Genomic DNA, 22158 nt, shown 5'->3' on the forward strand with positions numbered 1-22158 from the left:
CGGGTGAAGCTCGGCAGAATCCCCAACAAAGAGCAAGAGCCGCATGCAACTCCATTCAGGACAATGCCATCGCCAGCACAACTCTCCTTCACCTGTGACTCTACACGCCACTCCAGTGTGCGCGTCTCGTGACTCCCGTGCGTGCAAAGAAGCTGCTTGAACTGTCTCCTTCACATTGTGCGCGGTCCCGTGTCGCTACGGCTCTATTCCGAAGCATTCACCCAAAACAAGCGGCCACCAAAGACCGTTGCGCCGCATACGATACGCGCCTTCCCTACTAACTAAACAGCTTTCTGGACAGTGCGCGGCAGCATGGCGACCAAACGGAAGCTCGCTGCTATGGCCCCCGACGACGACGATCCCGTAGACCCCGCCGACGAGCTCATGTTCTTGTGTCTGGGAGGAGGAAATGAAGTTGGCCGGTCCTGTCATATCATCCAGTACAAAGGAAAGACAGTCATGGTACGTCTGCGCTGCTTGTATGATGCTATGCAATTGCTGATGGATGATAGCTTGATGCTGGCATGCACCCTGCTTACGAGGGCTTGTCTGCCATGCCCTTCTACGACGAGTTTGACCTCAGCACCGTCGATGTTCTTCTGATTTCCCAGTAAGTGACCCTGTTCTTTCTCCTTAAGTCTATGCTATGGTGGATGGAATTTGGCGCATCATCACTAGTCGGACGGTGTGAAGCAATCATGGCGCTCCCGACTTGAATTCCTGTATATGAGTAACAAATGGAATATTATTTGCACCATACCTGTTCGACTCTGGTGATGTGCCTTCATTCCCAATCATGTATATATCCGCCTCAAGTCTAGTCGATACTCCACCTTCGCAACCTCTCCTTGATACCACCTTTGGCCCTTCGGTCTGACATGTACTTTATGTTCTGAAAGTCGATGTCTAACTATAATTCAGTTTCCATGTCGACCACGCCGCTTCACTCCCCTACGTCCTTGCGAAGACTAACTTTAAGGGCCGGGTCTTCATGACACATCCCACCAAAGCCATCTATAAATGGCTGATCCAAGACTCCGTCCGCGTTGGCAACATGTCCAGTTCCTCCGAAACAAAAGTCCAGATGTACACAGAAGCCGACCACCTGAGCACCTTTTCCTCCATTGAAGCCATCGACTTCTACACAACCCACACCATCTCCGGCATTCGAATAACACCATATCCGGCCGGTCACGTGCTAGGAGCAGCTATGTTCTTGATAGAGATAGCGGGGCTGAAGACTCTATTTACGGGGGATTACTCGAGAGAGGATGACAGACACTTGGTCTCCGCGACAGTTCCGAAAGACATCAAAATCGATGTTCTCATCACCGAATCTACATTCGGCATCTCAACACACATCCCACGTCTCCAGCGCGAGACGCAGCTCATGAAGTCCATCACCGACATTCTGAATCGAGGTGGCCGAGCTCTCCTCCCTGTCTTTGCCTTGGGTCGAGCTCAAGAACTGCTGCTCATCCTCGACGAGTATTGGACTAAACACCCAGAATACCAAAAGATACCAATCTATTACAACTCGAGCTTGGCCAGAAAGTGCATGGTGGTCTATCAGACATACGTATCCGCCATGAACGACAACATCAAGCGACTTTTCCGCGAACGTATGGCAGAGGCCGAAGCCGCAGGCGATGTGGGCAAAGGCGGGCCGTGGGACTTCCGGTTCGTTCGTAGTCTAAAATCGCTCGAACGTTTCGACGATATGGGCGGTTGCGTTATGCTTGCTTCCCCTGGTATGATGCAATCTGGTACCTCTCGAGAGCTTCTCGAGCGCTGGGCCCCAGATGCACGAAATGGGGTTATCATCACTGGATACTCGGTCGAAGGCACGATGGCGAAACAGATTGTTCATGAACCCGAAAGTATTCCGGCTATTACAATGAAGAACACGAATATGACGCGACGACCGGGACAGAAGGAAGGAGAGCCGACGTTGATTCCTCGACGATGCAGCGTACAGGAATTCAGTTTTGCGGCCCATGTTGATGGAAAGGAGAATATGGAGTTTGTGCAAGAAGTTGCTGCACCAGTTGTCGTAAGTTCATGCCTTCGCAATGCCCTTTTATAGATAGTAACTAACAGTAACAGATCCTCGTACACGGCGAAAAGGGCAACATGACACGCCTAAAATCCAAGCTACTCTCCTTCAACGCACAAAAAACCATCCCCGTGAAAATATACTCCCCAGCCAACTGCGAAGAACTCCGCATCCCCTTCAAAACGGACAAGGTCGCCAAAGTCGTCGGCAAGCTCGCTTCAATCCCTCCCCCACTCCCACGCAAAAAGTCTACCTCAGAAGACAGTGGAGACGAGGAGGAAGAAGGCTTACAGGAACCGAGCCTGCTCCCGGGCGTGCTGGTTCAGAACGATTTCAAGATTTCCCTGATGTCGCCTGAGGATTTGAAAGAATATGCGGGTTTGACGACGACGTCGATTATGTGTCGGCAGTCGATTACGCTGTCGGCGGCAGGAGTGGAGCTTATTCGTTGGGCGTTGGAAGGGACGTTTGGTGCTATCAAGGAGTTAACGGTGACTGATGCGGCGATCAATGGAAAAGAAGTCAATGGTAATGGGCCGCACAAGGAGGAAGAAGCTGACGAGGAAATCGAGAGGAGCAAGAAAGCGTTCCAGGTCATGGACTGTGTGACGGTGAAATGCGGTGCTGGAGGGAACATCGAGGTGGAGTGGGAGGGAAACATGATCAATGATGGGATTGCAGATGCCGTGCTTGCGGTACTATTTACAGTTGAAAGTAGTCCGGCGGCTGTGAGACGTGAGTCAACTACTCCCCCCCCCCACTTATGCATACTCTATCCAGAATGCTATACTAACGAGAAACAACAGAATCATCCCGATCGCACTCGCACTCCCCCCCTCCCTCAACTTCCCACCAGCCATCCCTACTCCTAGCCCACCGTTTCAAACAACCCAACCCCTACAAAACCCCCGACCCCTCCACTCGCCTCTCCCGCCTCTTCCTCTTCCTCGAAGCACAATTCGGTGCCGACGCCATCCACCCAATTCCCTACCCTCGAAACTCCACATCCACCTCCGGTACGACCCCAATTCCACCCTTCTCGACCACACCCTCCGATTCTCCATTCTCCGTAGCAACCTCCCCTACCATCCCCCTCTCCTCTACTGAAACCATCGAGTTCAGCCCCGCGGATAAAGCAGAGTTGAAAAGGCTGCATAATTTGGGAATTCCAGTACCGGGTGTAGAGATCCGGTTTGATAAATATGTTGCGAAAGTGTGGCTAGAGGATTTGGATGTAGAGTGTGCGAGTCGGCCGCTGAGGGATCGAGTTAAGGCTGTTGTGGAGAGGAGTGTGGAGACGGTTGCCGGGCTGTGGGTGTGATTGATGGAGGGCGAAAGGAAGTAGATGAGGGGAAAAGGATGATGGGAAGAAGAAGAAGAAGAAGAAGAAGAAGAAGAAGAAGAAATAGTAAAAGGGGACGATGTAAGACGTCAGTTTTTGATCAGTCATGCAACTGTGATGGCGCAGTTTCATGGCGAGGCGAGCAACGAAGGTAGAGCAGATTGGAGGCAAATGTGAGCTTGGTCTTCTCTGATCTTCTCTGATCTCACCTAGACCATGCGGGCGTTTTGGCATGGATGGATAAGAACTTCGACTTTGGCTATGCGGGCGGGGCATACGGAGGGAACCTCTACCCAGGCATGCCCTCTAGCCCCTCTGTCTTTCTTTTCTCTCTCAGTGGCACGGTTTCTACTTCTAGCTAGAAATATCACCTCCTCATAGCAGTAAGCAATCAGGGAGTCTAACTCAAAGAATACATGATGCAGCAAGTCAGCTATCTAGAGAAGCACACACAGTTGTCTAGGTCTTCAGTCTTTAGTCCTCTAAGCAGGCAACTCGTAATTGGGCTACTCTACATGCAATTCCATGCCATACCATGTCGTGCCGACGTCTCCGTCCGATGTTGACGGCTCATGATGGCATAGAAAAGGGAAAGGCAACTACCACTGGGTCCGAGGAGTCGAGGAAATTTCGTCACGGAAGTGACCTAAGTACTCCAAGACTCAACCTTCACCGCCGTCAGCTAGCCGCTGATCCCATATCCGTAACAATCGATATGTGTAAAGTATCGGACATGGGGATGCATAGGGAAGTGTCGCCGGATGAAGTTGATATAAACGCCATGTGGGAATCTAGAGTCCTAACCACCAGCTAGGGATTTGAAACATGAGAAAGTAAAAAGGAGAGAAACAAGGAAGTTTGGGAAAGGGGATTTTGGAGAGTGCCCAGATGTAGTGGTATTGACCATGGTTTGGGTGGAGGGGTAAGTTGCTGTAGGCCCTCGACTTTCATGGATTGAGTTTGTGCTGTGTTCCTGCTATACTAGTTAGAGGCATGGACGACAGGGAAGTCGAGGGACTTCGTACCGAAACGCCAGGTGACTCCAAGGTTAAAGAGGTGTCGTGGGCTTGAGGTTCGCCTCGATTGTCTCGGTGGTGATATACTGGAAGATGGAGACGTCGACCCTGAGGTAGGTTAGCAGGAATCCCCACATTTGAAAAAGAAGGGTGACAACTTTTTCCCATACTTGAATCCCATTTGATACAGATGACCGCACTTGCGGAAGTTATAGAGCTTCAACAACGAACTGACGCGGTTGATTTCCCCAGTGTCGGGCTCATGCGGGACTGTGGCTATAATCGTCTTGACAACCCGGCCACATCCATTCCTCAAATAATCCCCTCGAGCGATCCATTCATACCCACCTTTTGGGTTGTAGCTTGTGTCGGCTATGGAGATCATGCGATCGAGAAGACACTTTCCGATGCCCTGGCTCTGGTAGGCGGAATGAACGTACAGTTCCAGCTCGAAAGTGAAGCGGTACATACTGCCTTGGTCGCAGTAGTCGTCGATGTTGGCAAATCCAACAATCTTTTCGTTGACATATTGCGACGACCGCCCTTTGGGGTTGTCACCTCGGTTAACAGCTACGATCCATGGCAGGTTACGCGTGGTGATGTCCTCGATACGATGAGCCATCTGAGACTGTTGTCGCTCATTGAACTCGTTTGCGCGGATGGTTTGCTTCACGTAGTAGTTATAGATGTCAGTGATTTGCCTGATATCAGCTGGAAAGACTGGTCGAATGTAAATGTTTGCTGTTGGCTTCAGGGCTCGGTCTGGAAGATTAGTTAGGGCTGACTGGATTGCACTGCTGACCTCCTTGTACGATCGGTTACGCTTCGCTAATAGCTTGCGGACCCTCTCTGCTTGTGCAAAATTCCTCCTCTTCACTGCTTCTTCTGAGCTGACCATCATACCAGGAAGCTGGTTGTCATCAACTGTCGGGTCCACTTTGGCCTCTGGTACCGTAAGGGGGTTGAGCAGGGAGGCAGTTCCCTCTTGGTATGACTCCCACCATGGGTTCTCGGCAAGCTCAATATCACTCAAAGGTGGAGGGGCACGAGTTGGCAATGCACGCCAAAAATGCTGTGGTGCGTCGTCCTCTATCTTGACTGGAACCCATGATCGCGGAACCAACTCCCCGTTCTTTTCAGCTGTGAACTCCGGAGTGATATCCATGGCCATGTAACATGTTCTGTCATCAGAGCGATTGATCCAAGCTTCAATATGATCCCCAAGATGCCGATTATGGAAGACTTTCCTGCCATCCCACTCAACAGGTGCAGGGAGCCAATTTCCTTCCCAATCAATGAGCTTTTTAATGTCGTAGTTGGGATCTCCGTTGCTGTTGCTACGGAAGCTCACTCCACCGTCGCTCTCCTCATCGGTGGGTAATGGTTTCATGTCCTTATTTTTGGGCCACACGGTCTTCCGTTGGGAAGGTTTTGGCCTGCGGCTCAAAGTGCGGTCTTTTGGTCCTTTTGACGCGCCATTTGAGTCTTCAAAGCACACTTGCTTTGGCTGCTCACCTTGCGGCTCGGTCCACTGACCCCATATCGCAACTTGGTCACAGCTAGGCTCTTCTTGGTCATTGACGGGGGATGACGGGGGTGAGGGCGGACTCTTTGGTCTGTTGTGAATTGTCGTGCTAGTAGGCGGTTTAGTAGATGAGGTGCTACCATATACTGCCTTGCTGTTCTGATGAAGATGTGGACGGTATGGCATTGAGCGTTTACTATTCTGTTGGGCATGTGGACCATCTAGTAGCTTCGTATTGTCCGGCTGCCGCGTCACTTTTTGTCTGTGTATGGTCAGCGACAGGCCTGTCAAAGCGGTGGCAAGGCAACATGTGATGCGCAAGTTAGATATGGAGAGTAAACTTACAAAGACAGTTCGCCGTGCGCCGCGTTGTTTTGCTCTTGCGATTTAACATCCATGTCGCCTACCCCAGGCTTGTCCACTACGGTGGTGGCGGCAGTTTGTGGAGACTTATTTCGCATATGCGGCGGGATGTACATGGGATGCATTTGCATGGTTGCGTCAACAGCCATCTTGGGAGCTCTGTGACGTCTCGGGCGCGACTGGCGATGTTTGTACTTTGGGGGTTTCTCGATAAGCTGTTGCAGATCGTTGGTGTAAGAAACGTCTGGGTGGTTAGTGGGGTGGTGAAGGGCTCCCGAGGCGGAAGGCGCGGCGGCACGTGGGTTTCGGTCGTGAATAGCGAGAGTACTTTCACTACTCAGTCGTCTTCCAATTATCGCACCGGCCGAGGGAGTGTCAGACTCATGGTTAAACTTCTTCCACCTGTGCCGTGGCTTCTACGCCATTTCACTTAGCGGTAAACCTGAGAAGCAGCTTAAATAGGTAGCGAACAAGGGACGGTGAGAGGAGAGCAGACTTCTCTGACTTACTTTGGATCTCGCATCACCTCCCGATTTCTGCAGGCCTGGATCCATTGGCCTTACTCCCGCATTACGCATAACTCCCGACTGGCGAGAATACCATGATGCTTCTGCTCTAGGTGCTGCCGGAGCCGTGACCGAGAGATACATTAACTTGCGGGAACAGAGAGCAATGGCCATGGCTGCCGACAACGCAAGCTCGTGCTTTCCCTGTGACAATCGAGGCTGATGGAGTAGCAGTCGCACTTAACCCTTGGTAGAGAAGTTCTGAAGGTTTGGAACGGAGGACCAAGTGTATATGACCATTCAAAGGCGTCAAAGCCCCCTTGGACCATGCTCCGATCCAAAGATTCAGTCCTCCAATCAAAGCAAAGTTCAGCCTTGGAACTACCACCAAATTTGGTTCAACAAACTGTAGAGTCTTATTTTGCTAGGATAGGAGTGTTGAGGAAGCCAATGAGCAGAGCATGTTCTTACAGTGTAGTTATCTTATTGTAGTAAGGGGCAATCTCACCTTGACCTTACTGCCTGGAAGTGGTAACCAAAATATCTCCCTATTGCTCAATGCATTCATGGAAAGAAGTCATGTCTGGGCTTGCGGAAGGTTTAAGCGAGCCCCGGAGACAATCACACCGACAGAACTACTTCTGCCTTAGAGATCTACGAGAAATGCTGAGAAAACCTGGACAACAGGATGTTGTCAATATTACGAAAAGCGCGATTGAAGGACAAGGAGATGAGAATTCTGATGCTGTAAGCTCCGCTCACGTGTTTATCATGAAGTAGGCAGGCTAACTGCAGCTCAGGGGCCTGGACAATGCAGGAAAGACCACCATCGTGAAGAGAATCATGAACGAAGACGTGAACAGCGTCAGCCCAACTCTTGGGTTCATCATCAAAACGATAGATTATGATGGGTAGGAAAGCGCTGAATCCTCAGCAGATCAGAAGCTAACCATTGAAGATACAAACTCAACATTTGTAATTGAACTAGCACGTGCTCGAGAGTATGTACTGATCTGGGATAGGGGATGTCGGTGGCCAGAAGACACTGAGGACGTACTGGAAGAACTACTTCGAGAAGACTGATACTCTGATATGGGTTGTCGATGCCACGGATCGTGAGCGCATCGACGACTGTCGCCAGGAACTTGATGGATTGCTTTTGGAAGAGGTTGGTGGCCAGAAAACGCCCTCGGATACATCTACCTATTAATGTCCTCCTCCAGCGACTCATAGGTGCCAGTCTCCTCGTCTTCAAAAACAAGAGCGACGTGGCTGGCTCAATGACGGAGGACGAGGTTCGTAAGGTAAGTCAACTGGTGACATTTGGGTCGGGACCCGATTGTGACACTGCACAGGGACTCCGCCTGGACTCGATCAAAACACACAAGTGGACCATTATGGCCTGCAGTGCCATAACGGGGTTGAACCTGCAAGAAGGACTAGAATGGGTGGTACAGGACGCGAAAGCAAGACTTTTCTTGTATTGATAAATACCATACGGTGTTGAGTGACTGCAAGGGGTGAACTGACAGGGGGGCTTCTCGAGTGGATCTAAAAAAAGCATAGCGCATGTGCAGCTTCTGGCGTGGCGGCACTGGGCGAAGCCGAAGTTTGAGGATTTGAAAATACAAACAAGCCCATTGATTGCCGATGAAGGGGTGAATTCACAGTTCGCCCACTTTCTAGCCACCTCTTCGTGTTCTTCTTCTGAAGTCGGCAGTCGATCCTGCTAGGTTCACGTTTCATCTGCTGAAACTTCTGGGGTACTCGTATTGAGCTCCGGCCAAGCATGAGGTAACCGACCAGCAAAGTAAATATAACGTGTGCCTAGCTTCGAAATCACTCCTGGGACACCGTCCACCCCCGGCGCAGCTTCACCCCGCGCGTCGTTGTGTTGTACCAACGCCTTGTGTGTTTACCTAGGTACCAAGCCGTCCGCTGCCATCATGTCGGAGGAGCTGGATCCCTCCGAGTTTGTGCAGCGAATTCGACAGCTGGGCGAGCAGCGTGATCAACAAGACGCCGAGCGAGTCCGCAAACTCGAGGAAGAAATCATCCAGGGCCGCAGTGAGAGACTAGCCCGGAGAGCAGGTGTGTCAATGCGTAACCCGCAGTCCTGACTTGTTGACCACGCTGATGTTTATTCCCACCAGAACGCGCCCGCTCTCTCTCCCCCGACAAGCCAAACACACCCCAGTCCCATCGCTCCGCCGCCGATACCCCACGAAGCGTACAAGAGAAAGCTGCTAGCACACCCACCTCTATTATGGATCCTCCGTCGCAAAAGTCCGCCCGCGAGGACTCACTGCAGCGCCTGACTGGTTCACCGGCCCAGCTGCTGGAGGACGACGAGCCGAAGAAGCCTGCTCCCAGCGCTGCGGCATTGGGGCGCTCTGGCACGCTCTCTTGGCAGAGGAGACCCCAATCTGGCGGAATGCGGAGGCCTCTTTCGAGCGTGTCCATGTCCGCAGACAAAGTCGCTGCTAGCTCGCCGCGAGGCACTCCGGAGCCTGGTTCTCCAGCCGAGCCGACGCCCTCGAGAAACCAGATTGCACAGTCGCTCGGCGCAAAAGATCCGTCCTGGTTCAAGCAAACAGCGGATCGAGGAATTGGCTCTGCGGCATACCGCCGGAATCAGGACGACAATATGTCGGAAGCCGGTTCAGTATCCAGCAAGAGACAGCTCCCGGGCATGTCTCGCGATTCAACGGCCGAGCCTGAGTTATCAAGTCCGCCGCCGGAGAGTTTCCGCTCGAGTTCGCCGTCGCGCGCTAGCTCTGTGCGTGGGAGTGCTGCGTGGAGCAACCGCCTATCTACAAACACATCTGTGTCTGGGGGTGATGCTGAGCCAGCAGCAAAGATAAAGTCAGCTCTGCCAGTGCTAGACTCACAGAAATTTGCTCCACCCTCAGAAGGCGATTCTGCGGATGTTGGCGAGCACACCAGCACGGCCCGGTCATTAGCAATGTCGCCGGCGCAAGGAAGGATCTCGCCAGAGCGCGCCGAGCGCCCTCCATCCCCAACAAAAGGAATGGGAGGATTCGTGCAGAGCGCAATGCTTAAGCGGAGCGACAGCGTAAACAAGCGGTGGAGCACCCAGACACCTCAAAGCCCCAGCCGTCAAAATTCTATCATGAGCAACCGAGGAAGCGTGACTCTCGGCGGGTACCCTGCAATATCAAAATTAGATTCGAGACCGAGTAGTCTAAGTAGAGAAAACTCAAGGGAGCCTTCGTCACGGCCTGGATCAAGCTCAAGCAATCTCACAATAACCAAGGATGCTCCAGACAAGGACAGCACGCCGAAGAGCGAATTCGTCAAACCTGCCCTTCCCCACCATAACCGGAGCAAATCTGTTGCATCTACATTCAGCGAGGACAGGGGAGCTCAAGATGAGACCTCTCCGCCCAGCCCGTCGAAGCGGTGGAGCCCTACAAAGTCAAGTTGGCTCGAGAGTGCCCTGAAGAAGCCGGAAGCACAGAAGCCGAAACAACCACCGCCGCAACAACCAGCGTGGATGACTGAGATCAACCGCTTCAAACAACAGCGTAGTAGTGTTGACCTAGGCAAAGGAGACACAATTCCACCAGGAGACACCACCTCTGGTCGAGCATCACCCATCAAAGATATACAATTGAAGCCCACCGCGCCTCGAAGATCTGAGCCTCCCGAAGAGGAGGAACCCAAGGAGACGGTGCAGCCGTTGCCCAAACCAAAACCTGTGTTCTCGCCCAAGCCTTCTATAGCACCGAAAGTAGAAGTTAAGGCGCACGAAGAGGCGACTCAAGCAGCAAATCTGAGTGAGACACCCAAAGGCGATTCTGCAGGGCCTCCCTCCACGTCTCAGCTTCCTGCTTCTCGATTTCCCAAGGAATCCCCCGTAGCTTCCCCCCCAATTAAAGCTAAGCCGGATACGCCACCAAAGAAAGATTTTCGTGGTACTCTTAAGTCTCGACAACCGACTTCAGAAGCGTCGAAGAAAGATGAAGTCAACGAGTTCCAAAACGTATTCGGTCGACTTCGGAAGGCCGAAACCAAAAATTACGTTGCCCCAGACATGCTCAAGAACAACATTCTCCGTGGAAAAGCTGGACTGACCATCACTGGCGGTCCTAAGCCTTCTGTGCGACGAGATGAATTCAAGGAGAGTTTGATTAGTCAGAAATCGGCGATGTTGGCGAAGGCCCAAGAGACTGGCTCAGCGGCACTAAAGAAGGCAGATAGCTCCTCTCAGGAAACTACAACCCCCGAAGCAATAGCAAGAAGGAAAGCCCTTGGGAGAGCTGATAGCACTGCGAAGCCTCTACCCGCACGAGAGCGGGAGGGTACTCCAGAGGCAATCTCTCGGCAGAAGAGCCTCCAAGCTAGTAAAGCTGCAATCCAAGAAAAAGTGGCGCCGCCTCCATCACCATTCGCGTCCAAAGAACCCATGAAATCGAGCAAGCTCGCAGACCGCTTCAACCCTGCTCTTGCAGGCATTCTTGCCCGAGGTCCATCTCCTATGTCCGCCAACGCATCGGCTTCGGGGGTTGCTTCTACAAACAACTCCTCAGTTAGAGCTCCTGAAGAAGAGAACAAAGGACCGGCCCCTGAATTGACGCATATGACAAAGGGGCGAGCTCGTGGACCTAAAAGGCGAGCCCCAGCAGCAAAGCAGGCTCGTCCTATGGAGGAGGTCCCTCAAAAAGTAGCACCACCTACAACTGTCCCTCTTGTCAAGGCTAAAGATACCCTGCCGAGTAATGTCCTTCCCCAAACTAACGAGGCCGCAGAAGAGTTGCCAGCAGCAAGGACTCCTGTACGGGAACCCCTCAGGGCTAAACCAGTGACGCCTGTGAAATCGCCAGAACTCTCTAAGAAGGTCGGAAAGGACGCATCTCCGGAAATACCTCGGAAACCTTCTTCAATCGAAATGGAAAGGAAATCCATGGCTTCTACGATCGACGATGGCCCAAAGAAGGCCGCTCAATTTGAGGCCGTAGAACCTGTCAAAGAAGTCTCAACTTCGCCAAAAGTCCCAAGTTGGAGGTCGTCCAGACCGCTCCCAACGGTGCCATCCAAGACTGAGAACCAAGGTGAATCTAGCGCCACGCTTCGAGAAATTTCAGTTGACGCTACCCCGGAGAAGGTTTCTCAACCTGAGGCTGTAGAACCAGTTAAGGGTTCTTCTTCGCCAAAAATCCAAAACTGGAAGTCATCAAGGCCGCTTCCAGCGATGCCATCTAAAACCGAGAACTTGAGTCAACCCACGACCGCTCTTCGAGAAATTTCGCCCCCGGACTCTGAAATTTCGCCAAGCAAAGAAACCCAATCACCGGAGAAGCCGGTTTTCTCTGTCAAGGGTGCTACGGCTCTGTGGGGTAGACAATCTACCCCCTCTTCTCCCGCTCCTTCAAGATCGAAGTCTCCAATCAAGCTTCCAACCCATGCTGACGAACAAGCTGCTCTGGAGAATGCTGGCCTCGTTCGCTCTCTCGAACCAGAAATAATGGAAACAAACCCCAGGCCCGCAAAGCCCAAGCCAATAGGACTCGGGCTAGGCAGCTTTGGTGGGCTTGTTGGGGCGAGGTCGAGAGAGTCAAGTCCCCCCAAACCTCTTTCGGCAAAGGCATTTCCCACATCACCACCCATCAGTGGAAACAGACCACAGTCAGAGCCATTTAAAGCATCTCCAATGCCCGAGAAAGCTAGCGGTATATTTGGAGACTTCTTTGACGAGTCTCCGGTAACCACAGACGAGCTCCCCAAGGAGATTGATGTCACCAAGATATTGATGAACACACCGATAGATCTTAGCCCCGACAGTAAAATTCGGACGCTACGCAAACAGATCCAAGAAATCACCGGTGACGGAAAACTGCTGTCTGTTCCAATGCAGGAAGATCACGTCCTTTACCAGGATTCGATGTATTTGTGTATCCATGTTTTTGGAGATGTTAAAGGTGCAAAGATTACGGAAGTCTATCTATGGTCAGGGAACGGGGTCGCAGAAGCTACTCTGGAAGATGCTCAGTTGTTTGGACGAAATGTTGCAAAGCAGAATCAAGGAAAGCTCATTATATTGCGACAGGGCAAGGAAACTCCGAACTTCTTCGAAGCTCTCGGTGGCATTGTCATTACCCGACGTGGATCGCAACCCGCGTCGAAGGAATACATGCTGTGCGGACGGCGACATGTGGGTCACATTGCCTTTGACGAGGTGGATTTTTCTCTGAAAAGCCTCTGTTCAGGCTTTGCATATGTCATCTCAACAGCAAGTGGCAAAGTGTTCCTTTGGAAAGGCCGCGGGTGTTCCGCCGAAGAGCTCTCTGGGGCCCGCCTGATGGGCATGGATCTTACACCCACTGGTGAACTCATCGAGATTGACGAGGGCTCGGAGCCACCTGAACTTTTCGACGTCTTTCCACCTACCGACGCCAACGCATCCACTGCCAGGTCCAAGGGGAAGCAATCCGCTACGTCCGCGATTCCCCGATCAGCTGAACATTGGCGCTACAAACCTAGTATCCACAACTACCGTACGCGGTTGTTCAAGATTGAGCAGCATCAAGGATCATCAGGATGGGGACAAGGCTTGCAGGTGAGCTCATTTTTTGCGCCTCTGCTGCGCCGCCCCTCTTGGCAGACGTTTTCTGGAGAGAGGCCAACTGAACGGCCACAGACGCCAAGCACACCGAAGTCCCCTCTACCCCCAGTCACTACGAAGGTCGTCGAGATTATGCCGTTCTGTCAGCGTGATCTGGAGCCTGAACACATCTTTGTCCTCGATGCTTTTTTCGAGATGTATATGTAGGTTTTCTCCTTCACTCCGTGTATTAATCTAACGCAATTTTTCTAGCATCGTTGGTCCCCTCTCTCGTACCCAGTCCGCTGCCTTCTCGACTGCACTCATGTTCGCTCAAGCATATAGCATGACTGCTGCGGCTGAAGAAGACCGACCCTTCATCCCTGTCACAACTGTTGTGCTCGAAGGCGTTCCACGAGATATGAAAGCTGTTTTCAGGTTTTGGGATGACGCTCTGATTCCCGCCGCTGGGTTGATGCGAGGAAAACTCGGTCGGGGTAAGAGCCTAAGGATTGTAGGACTTGAGAAGGCGATCGAAGCTACTCGGCAATAGTTGTTATGAGGGGTGGCAACGAGCTGAATTTGACGTGCATGACTATGAACATGTGGGACGGATCTTGATGATTTGAATGCTGGTGTTGATGAAAGAGATGACCTTTTACATTCTTCGATGTATTACTTGGATTGATTTACTTGTTGCTTGCACTGTAAATACTTTGTCGTTTCGTGTGGCACGAACCGCTGGATGGATTTCTTCTTGGTGTCTTCTAGTATATGGCTCTTGTTCCTCAAGGAACTCTTAAAATTCTCATAATTTTCATTGCATCGAACAGCATCCAGAGTCTTTTTGAGCTACAACCATGGTCGACATCAGGTAGGACAAGATAAGAGTTCGGGTGATAAGTCGCTGTCAGGGGCGTGGCGAGTTTATAAAGGGTTCGGTAATCCGGCCCGACCTAATACTCTCACTACTATATTTCAAATTTTCATTTTGTTTACATTGCACATGATCACACAGAGCGAGGGATTTATGACGACATGACCTTTTGGAAGCGGAGTGCCCCACGGGGTATGAGGTGACACCCGTTGCCTGCAGGTGCGTCTCGGAGGTGTGTGCTCGTATCCCAGGGCTTCGAGGCTGTTGATAGTGAGGCTTCTGATGTCTTCGTATGATGTCCTTTCACGCAAGTTGTGGTCTTACAATTAGTCTACATTCCTTTCACTTGTATAAGAATGACGCTATCCTCTTTCTCTTCAGTTATTTTGTCCAGGACTTGAACATCCCTCTTGTCCATCTCGAAATGGCACAGCCTTCCAATCCTCACCACACAACCAATGTGACTCGACAGAACCCCTATATTAACTCGCGTCCCCCAACGCTCGAGCCTAACGACCACGCATTCAACTTTAAATTAATCACGGTCCTTCTTCAGCCATTGATCCTATCACTCTGCACTCAGTGCTGGCAAGGCGTACTCAGCCTTCTAGTCTGGTGACGTTGCGAGCGGGATCGCTCCCAACTTGGTGTCTGAATTCCAGGTTGAGGGGGTGGGCAATTAATTTCATGACGGTATATCGCCAGAATCTCTGCACCTATGCCTAATACATTGCCGCTCGGTAGGCTCAACATGGAGGGATTGGGCACGCGGACGGGCGTGCTGCCGGCCGGAGAAAGAATATAAAGTTGAGGAGAACCCGGGTTGAGAGGGGGCTTATTTGGTAGGTGCAATGCGGCTTGACCATTTTATATATTGTTGATTGTTTGACGCTTTGAGGTTTCGTGGTGATATTGATATTGTATCGCACTCTTCAACTTTCTCCACGGCAGAAAGTGATTCCAGTATTGTAGTAAGGGATTCAGTGGTTTGATTCTTGATTAGTTACTTCACGATGGCCCCTATTACGACTTACCTCTTTTCCTTCGCATTCGTTCTTCCGACTCTTGTAAACGCCCACGGGCATGTCACCGGGATCGTAGCAGATGGGAAGTGGTACACCGGCTGGAACGGCGAAATGAAATACCAGAATCCTCTTCCAGCGACTGCGGGCTGGCAGGCTGATAATTTGGACAACGGTTTCGTCACACCGGATTCATTCGCCAAGCCCGACATCATCTGTCACAAATCCGCGAAGAATGGGAATGCCTACATCCCCGCGAAGCCGGGATCCAAGATCACATTCCAGTGGAACACATGGCCTGTATCGCACAAAGGTAGGGTTCCTTTCAAGCTCTTCTGACCTGGATGGGGGAATGACGTCTAATCTGGTGAGCCACTAGGCCCCGTCTTCGACTACATAGCATCCTGCAACGGCGACTGCACAACCGTCGACAAAACCAAACTCACATGGGTCAAAATGGACGAAGGCGCCTGGCTCTCCGGCAACGACCCCGGAACTTGGGTCACAGACAACCTTATCAAAAGCAACATCTCTTGGTCTATAACGCTCCCCAACCTCGCACCAGGAAACTATGTAATCCGCCATGAGATCATCGCTTTGCACGCAGCGTCGCAGACCAATGGCGCGCAAGCCTATCCCCAGTGCGTCAATTTTCAGGTGTCAGGGGGTGGGACGTTAGCAGTGAGTGGGGGTGTGCCCGCAACAAGCTTTTACAAGGCCAGCGATCCTGGAATTCAGTTTAATTTGTACTCGAAGTTTACGGGATACACGATGCCGGGACCAGCGTTGACGAAGCTTCTGAGGAGGGAGGAGGGGGAGGAGAGGGAGCATGCGAGGAATTGGTTTAGGAGGATGAAATGAGGGATCGATGGAGGGAGGCAAAGGATGAGACCGTGTTCCATCATTGAAATGTACTTGCATGGTTCTTGTATTACTGAACAAATTATAGCATATTATCACAGAAGTTGACTGTGACTGGGGTGGGGTTTATATCTTAGGGAGAGCCTGAATAAGATGTAAGCCTCTACCTTCAATTATCTTGTCATGTTCTAGTTTAGGTAGTAAGATGCAGTCCAGCATGCTCTGACATGTTGTCACATGACGTGAAAATATGACCAGTGCGGAGTCTATGAGTTACGCCTCTTGCTAGAATCAGGGAGGGCCCCGACTGCCATCAAATTTCGGTCCTGAATTACTCCCTTAGCTAAGATGAAGCTATTTCAAGTTTGAAATCCTGCCGATATTCCGACAAGCGAGGATTAGGTGGAGGTTGAAGATCGACTCCAAGGCTGATTCAGAGTCGTCCTGGTGGACTATTCATTCGCACACCGCTCTTCATTGATATCATCTCGTCGTCGATGGTCTGAGTTGTGTGCGATTCTCCAAGGACACCAAAGTCCTTCTGTATCTACCTATAATCCAGCATTTAGCCAATGTCCTCCAGGACCGACCTGTGAAACTCAATCGCAAAATTCCAGCGATGCGATTGGCCAGGTTTCAATATCAAAGCCGAGACCAGTGCTGGCGGACTTCCACCAGAGACAACAAAGCGAAGAGCAGCGCTCAGAAATTTGGTGCAGAAGAGGGTTTTGTGGTCTTTGGTTACAGACACGAGCAAAAGAAATATGACGAGACAATTCCTGTTAGCAAAAGCCCCTGCGTACTCTCCTGCCTGGAGCGATTAGCGGCTGAGGTGAGCAAAGCCCCTCGTAAGTACTTCGTCCTCGCGCCCCCAATCGGGCTTGGTGGGACGAGGGCAGCAGTGAAAAACCGCCCGCCTTGGGCGCTGGCCATCCAGGACACGGGGTGGCGGCAGAAGCTGAGGGTTGGTGCCAGTCGAGGTTCACCGGAGGAATCATGACCCGCTCTGCGTTTGACATGGCTCTGCAACAAATTTGACAGCAACAGCGCAGCCGAGAGAGCGCAGCAGCGCGGTGGGTGAGAGAAGTACTTGCTACTTGCTGCTCCCCAATTGAATAACGGCACGGACGAATCGCATTAGTGCCTGCGCCTCCACGGCCGCTCGTTGGTGCTCTTTGGTGCTGCGCCTGAGGCTTTGCGGCGGTCCAGTTTTGAAAGCTGGGACAGGTGTGAGAGGTAGGGAGTTTTGGTTCGAGCTCAGCCTTGTCCGTCCAGCTCCCAGCCGCACGTTCGTCTAAACAACTCACCACCCCACCTCCGGCCTCCTTCGACCCTTCTTCCTTTTATCTATGTCGTCCATGAACGCTCGCTTTAAAAACCTCGTGGGCTCGAGACGCAGATCATCAAATAATCCTTCGCCCTCGCCGGGGACCACGACTCCCACTCAGCGGCCTTCCAGCCTCTCCCCGCAGAACACCAACTCCAGCTCCTCGTCGCTGCCCACCATGAATCCGCAAAACCCCCTTGGCCGCCCGCCCAGCTACACCTACGCTCCCCCCGGCAGTCTTGCTCCCAACCAGCAGCAGCAGCACGGCCGTCCCGCCAGCCCGCTGCCGCCCATTAATACTGGTGCGGCCGGCTATCCTCCCCAACAGATGGGCGGGTATCCGCCGCAGGGTGGCCCTCCAGGCTACCCTCCGCAGCCGCCAGCTGGTGGCTACGGAGGAGGGTATGGAGCACCGCCGCCAGCTGCCCCTCCGGCTGCCCCTCACGCGCCCGCATCGTTCAACAGGCCGAACATGGCAGAGGTTGCCGGCGAGGGTCGCTCCAAGGCACAGCTCATCGTCGGCATTGATTTCGTGAGAGCCCCTCCACCCCCCCCAGCCAAGGCTGCAGTGTGGCGCAGATGCTGATCTGAAATGCACCAGGGCACCACATTCTCGGGCGTCGCATTTGCCTTCGCTACCAACACCGAGGCCAAGGAAGATATCATCACCGAATGGCCAGGTGCGGGAAACCAAACAAAACAAAAGGTACACTCTCCACACAACCCCTGGACTATACCTTGTCTAACGCGACACAGATTCCCACGGTGCTGTACTACGACCAGTATCAGAAGGTCGTAGGGTGGGGTCCAGATATCGCCGACGCACTGGCCCCCACCGGTTACCCCAAGCCAGGTGTGCAAAAGGTGGAGTGGTTCAAGCTCCAGCTGATGCTGTCTGGTAACACTTACATTGACCCCATCAACCTTCCCCCGCTTCCCCCAGGGAAGTCTGAGATCGATGTCGCCGCCGACTACCTTTTCCATCTGCGGCAGGCAATGAGGAATCAGCTCCAGAAGACTCTCGGTGAAGTGTTCAACAGAGAAGAGCGCAACATCAGGTACTACCTGACAGTGCCTGCCATCTGGAATGATGCTGGAAAGGCTGCCACCCGTGCGGCTGCGATCCAGGCTGGCTTTCTCCGCGATGAGAACGACAATAGGCTGACGCTGATTACCGAGCCTGAAGCCGCAGCCATGTTCTGTTCTAAGACTGGTCTTCTCAATCTCAAGATCCACGACGCTGTCCTGATCGTCGATTGCGGTGGTGGTACCGTCGATTTGATCGCCTATGAGGTCGAAGAGGAGCAGCCTTTCTCAGTAGCCGAGTGCACAGCAGGGTCTGGTGATTCCTGTGGATCCACGGCTCTGAACCGAAATTTCAGTAACATTCTCCGTGCTAAGATCAGGAAGATGAAGTTGCCCGATGGCTCCAAGACGGCCGGCAAGGTCTACGCCAAGTGTATCATGGACTTTGAGAACAGGATAAAGGCTGATTTCCGAAATAACGGCCAGAAGTGGGCCGTCGATGTTGGTATTGAGGCTGAGTTCCCGGAAGCTGGTATCGAGGAAGGCTACATGACTTTCACGAACGAGGAGATTCTGCAGTGCTTCGAGCCCGTGGTGAACCGAATTTTGGAGCTAGTGAGGAACCAGATCATTGCGATTCAGGCCCAAAATAGGGCGTTGCAGGTATGTTGAATCCGCGTCGAACAATGTTCACGCTGATACTAATTTGTGCAGAACGTGCTTGTCGTCGGTGGTTTTGGCGCTTCGGAATATCTCTTCCAGCAAATTAAGCTCCACGTGCCACCCCAGTTCCAGTCCAAGGTTGTCCGTCCTATGGACTCTGTCGCCGCTATTGTCAAGGGTGCCGTTACAGCCGGTATCACCGAACGTATTGTCACCCACCGCGTTGCCCGTCGCCATTACCTCATGGCCACTCTCCAGCCATTCAAGGAGGGCCACCACCCGGAGCAGTACCGTGTACCATCTTTGGATGGCAAGGATAGGTGCAAGTATACCCGCCAAATCTTCGTCCAGAAGGGTCAGCGTGTCAAGATCGGGGAGCCAGTAAAGGTTTCTTTCTTCAGACAAGTAGCCCCCGGCGCTACTCTGATGTACGAAGACATTTTATATGCATGCGATGACGATGTTTGCCCGGAATATACGAAGGATCCTCGTAAGTCCAAACCCACAAACAAACTTGGGTGGTCGGTATTGACAGTCGCGCAGGTATCAAGGAAGTCGTTACCCTCACCTCCGATCTCTCCCGAAAGAACCTCGAGAAGGACTTCGAGCGCATGGACACGCCACAGGGTACTTTCTACCGTGTATACTTCGACATTTACCTCACGCTTGACGGCTCCGAGTTCAACGCCGAGCTTGTGTGTCAAGGCGAAGTCATGGGTCGCTGCACGGCTAGGTTCAGATAGAGTGGGCGTGTGCATAGCAATGGAAAAAGTTCAGATCATTTCTTCTACGATAATATGTGGGATATTAGATACATTACGACATCAAAGACGCGGGTTAGTGAGTGTCGAGGTCTATGGTGGCGAAGGACAGATCAATGGCCCTGAGGATGGTGGTTGGAATGGTCGGCAACAAAGATTCTTCCCCAAAGCATACCCCCAGAATTCGTCTCGGTTTTGAGTATTTAACCATCATTGGCTTATTAAGATGGGCGTAGGCCTTGGATATACATGTTCTTATGGAGTTGTTGATAGCCTTGGTAGCTGAGCGCGAATTTTGGATGTTGGATGTTGGATGTGTGGGCGAACGTGGTTGTGGTTGAGTAGACGAATCCTGGAGTATTGAATATAGGTTCTATCTTATTCGGCCAGATGTTTATTTCGATGCTATGTGCTTGACTCTTTCCGAGATCTACGAGTGAGTTCCACGGTTCTTCATCCAGCTCGGAGGTTGAAGTTGGTTCCACTTTCCAGTGTTCTCGACACGTTGAACTATGCCAAGACACCAGCTTCGCAGAGTACCAGCTTCAGGTTATCCGACGCTTCATTCTTCCCCAACTTCCCACCTATGTTCAACTTCCCCAAAGTTATTATTCAGCCTTCCAGTAGCTTTTGTCACTATTTGGACACCGAACCGCACTTCGAGATTATTTCTTGGTCGTCTGGTCAATTAGGCGGGACTTTAGAAACAGTTGCTCATTACCATATTGACATCTAGGGTCTCTCTAGGAGAAAACGCTGCAACTTGCTGCTATAAGGTCTTGATTGGTGTTCCAGTGGATTTTTTTCAAATTCTTTCATCTTGTTTGATCTTTCAAGAAGATTATGGAGCAGAAGAAAAATTGCCCAAGATGGAAAGATAGACTCGAAGGCGAAATCTCATCATCGGTACGAACTTGTAGAACCCAGCCACGCGTAGTTTTCCCGCCTTCCATCTTTCTCTACCGTTTCCGGGGAAGGGCTACATTCCTGGATCGTTGACCTAGGTTGGGTTCCTCGAGTCGACTTCCGTAGCACTCCATGGGATGCGATTCGGAGATTGAAGAATTCGTGGATACTAGAAGCGCTTTCCAATGGAAATGTGGTCAGCCATTTGCTTCAACGGTAAACATGGCCGCTCTGGTGGGCTGTCGACCACTGTAAACTATGGAGCTCTCCGGCAACATTTTTATGTCCGTGTTCTGTTGAACTGCGCTCGCATGTAAGTATAGGAGCTCTCTCTTTCCTGTCCTTCCCTTACTTCTGCTCATCGCTCTTCTTCACTTAGAGTATCAGTCGTCGTTTTCCACCATGAGGGCTTGGGCTGTTTCTCTTGCTGCTGGCGTGGGTTATGCCCATGCCGCTCAATCTTACAGTGGCCCTTTCCGACCCGATAGACCTTCCTATGGCTCCCTCAATGAGACTTGGGATGATATGTGAGTTTAGCCTCTTGTCCCCTATTCTCCTTTATTAACACTTGGACACAGATATGATAGGAATGCCATATTCTCTTCCATCGATCGTATTGCTCGGAAAGAGCACCTCCTGGGAAAACAAGCAATCACGGCAAAGCTGAGGGCGTCTCGCCGGGGATCTGATGGACCTGGAATGGGCGACTGCTCTGATTTCCCTGAAGGGGCGGCCCCTCTTCCTGACGAGGACACCTGGGAGAAGTTTGATGCCATGGATGAGTACAGCTCATTTGCTCACAACGCCGTCACCCCTTCAGGGTACGTCAAGATCTTCGAGGACTTTAACTCCACAGTAGTTTCGATGAACTACATCGGTGTCTGGACTCTCTATGCCTACGAGCCGCAACTCTGCGCCGACTCTTGCACCGAACAACCGGGATGCAAAGCTTTCAACATCTACGTCTCCCGTGATCCGTCTAAGGACCCTGGACCTAACTGCCCCAATCCCCCATCTGTTTCTAACTTCAGATGCGCTCTTTACAGCTCTGAGATCAGCGTGGCAGATGCCACCAACGACGGTCAGGTCCAGCCTCCTGCTGATGCAAATGGAGACATGTTCATTATCAAGCACAAGGGTTCGAACGGTATGATGCTTTTAATCTTATTGTAATTTCTGAGACGAGTTAAAATGTGACATTACATTGAACTAATTGCTAACTATACGTTGTAGGCTACAACGCCTACGATATTCCTAAGACGAAGCCACAGAATATCCTCGGCTTCGATGGACCCACCCCTCTCCCTGCCGCTATCAATGCTCCCCCAACATACGCCGAGTA

The 22158-nt window shown here is 51.8% G+C and overlaps 8 protein-coding genes across 8 annotated transcripts; 6 read left to right on the forward strand and 2 right to left on the reverse strand.

Moving 5' to 3' along the window:
- Positions 1-76: 76 nt before the first annotated feature.
- Positions 77-3667, forward strand: BDR25DRAFT_293981 (endoribonuclease YSH1). The gene is made up of 5 exons (XM_033688754.1): positions 77-462; positions 513-610; positions 922-2053; positions 2107-2791; positions 2863-3667. Exons 1-5 carry the CDS (start codon positions 313-315, stop codon positions 3375-3377), a joined length of 2580 nt encoding a protein of 859 aa, XP_033543288.1. The 5' UTR covers positions 77-312; the 3' UTR covers positions 3378-3667.
- Positions 3668-4446: 779 nt separating this feature from the next.
- On the reverse strand, positions 4447-5831 carry BDR25DRAFT_187625 (uncharacterized protein; the record flags this gene model as incomplete). Its single annotated transcript, XM_033684256.1, has 2 exons — positions 4447-4522; positions 4573-5831. Coding segments are annotated over 2 exons (1335 nt in total), but the record flags the coding sequence as incomplete, so codon positions are not given.
- A 1643-nt stretch (positions 5832-7474) lies between these two features.
- Positions 7475-8422, forward strand: BDR25DRAFT_336591 (ADP-ribosylation factor). The gene is made up of 6 exons (XM_033693115.1): positions 7475-7555; positions 7609-7719; positions 7767-7783; positions 7831-7976; positions 8032-8112; positions 8164-8422. The coding sequence occupies exons 1-6, from the start codon at positions 7497-7499 to the stop codon at positions 8293-8295; spliced, it is 546 nt and encodes a 181-aa protein (XP_033543290.1). The 5' UTR covers positions 7475-7496; the 3' UTR covers positions 8296-8422.
- Positions 8423-8668: 246 nt separating this feature from the next.
- On the forward strand, positions 8669-14117 carry BDR25DRAFT_269029 (uncharacterized protein). Its single transcript, XM_033687144.1, has 3 exons — positions 8669-8899; positions 8962-13597; positions 13647-14117. The coding sequence occupies exons 1-3, from the start codon at positions 8755-8757 to the stop codon at positions 13924-13926; spliced, it is 5061 nt and encodes a 1686-aa protein (XP_033543291.1). The 5' UTR covers positions 8669-8754; the 3' UTR covers positions 13927-14117.
- On the reverse strand, positions 14049-15003 carry BDR25DRAFT_359783 (uncharacterized protein; the record flags this gene model as incomplete). Its single annotated transcript, XM_033696146.1, has 7 exons — positions 14049-14225; positions 14255-14280; positions 14343-14550; positions 14597-14759; positions 14794-14835; positions 14871-14901; positions 14943-15003. The coding sequence occupies 7 exons, from the start codon at positions 15001-15003 to the stop codon at positions 14049-14051; spliced, it is 708 nt and encodes a 235-aa protein (XP_033543292.1).
- Positions 15004-15263: 260 nt separating this feature from the next.
- Positions 15264-16202, forward strand: BDR25DRAFT_293990 (endoglucanase IV precursor; the record flags this gene model as incomplete). The annotated part of the gene is made up of 2 exons (XM_033688755.1): positions 15264-15585; positions 15652-16202. The coding sequence occupies 2 exons, from the start codon at positions 15264-15266 to the stop codon at positions 16131-16133; spliced, it is 804 nt and encodes a 267-aa protein (XP_033543293.1). The 3' UTR covers positions 16134-16202.
- Positions 16203-17932: 1730 nt separating this feature from the next.
- Positions 17933-19892, forward strand: BDR25DRAFT_237295 (actin-like ATPase domain-containing protein; the record flags this gene model as incomplete). Its single annotated transcript, XM_033685581.1, has 5 exons — positions 17933-17992; positions 18062-18166; positions 18217-19149; positions 19201-19639; positions 19693-19892. The coding sequence occupies 5 exons, from the start codon at positions 17933-17935 to the stop codon at positions 19890-19892; spliced, it is 1737 nt and encodes a 578-aa protein (XP_033543294.1).
- Positions 19893-21515: 1623 nt separating this feature from the next.
- On the forward strand, positions 21516-21989 carry BDR25DRAFT_237663 (uncharacterized protein; the record flags this gene model as incomplete). Its single annotated transcript, XM_033685599.1, has 1 exon — positions 21516-21989. One exon carries the CDS (start codon positions 21516-21518, stop codon positions 21987-21989), a length of 474 nt encoding a protein of 157 aa, XP_033543295.1.
- Between the last annotated feature and the right edge of the window lie 169 nt (positions 21990-22158).

Source organism: Lindgomyces ingoldianus, assembly GCF_010093535.1.
Source record: "Lindgomyces ingoldianus strain ATCC 200398 unplaced genomic scaffold BDR25scaffold_34, whole genome shotgun sequence".
NCBI lineage: Eukaryota > Fungi > Ascomycota > Dothideomycetes > Pleosporales > Lindgomycetaceae > Lindgomyces > Lindgomyces ingoldianus.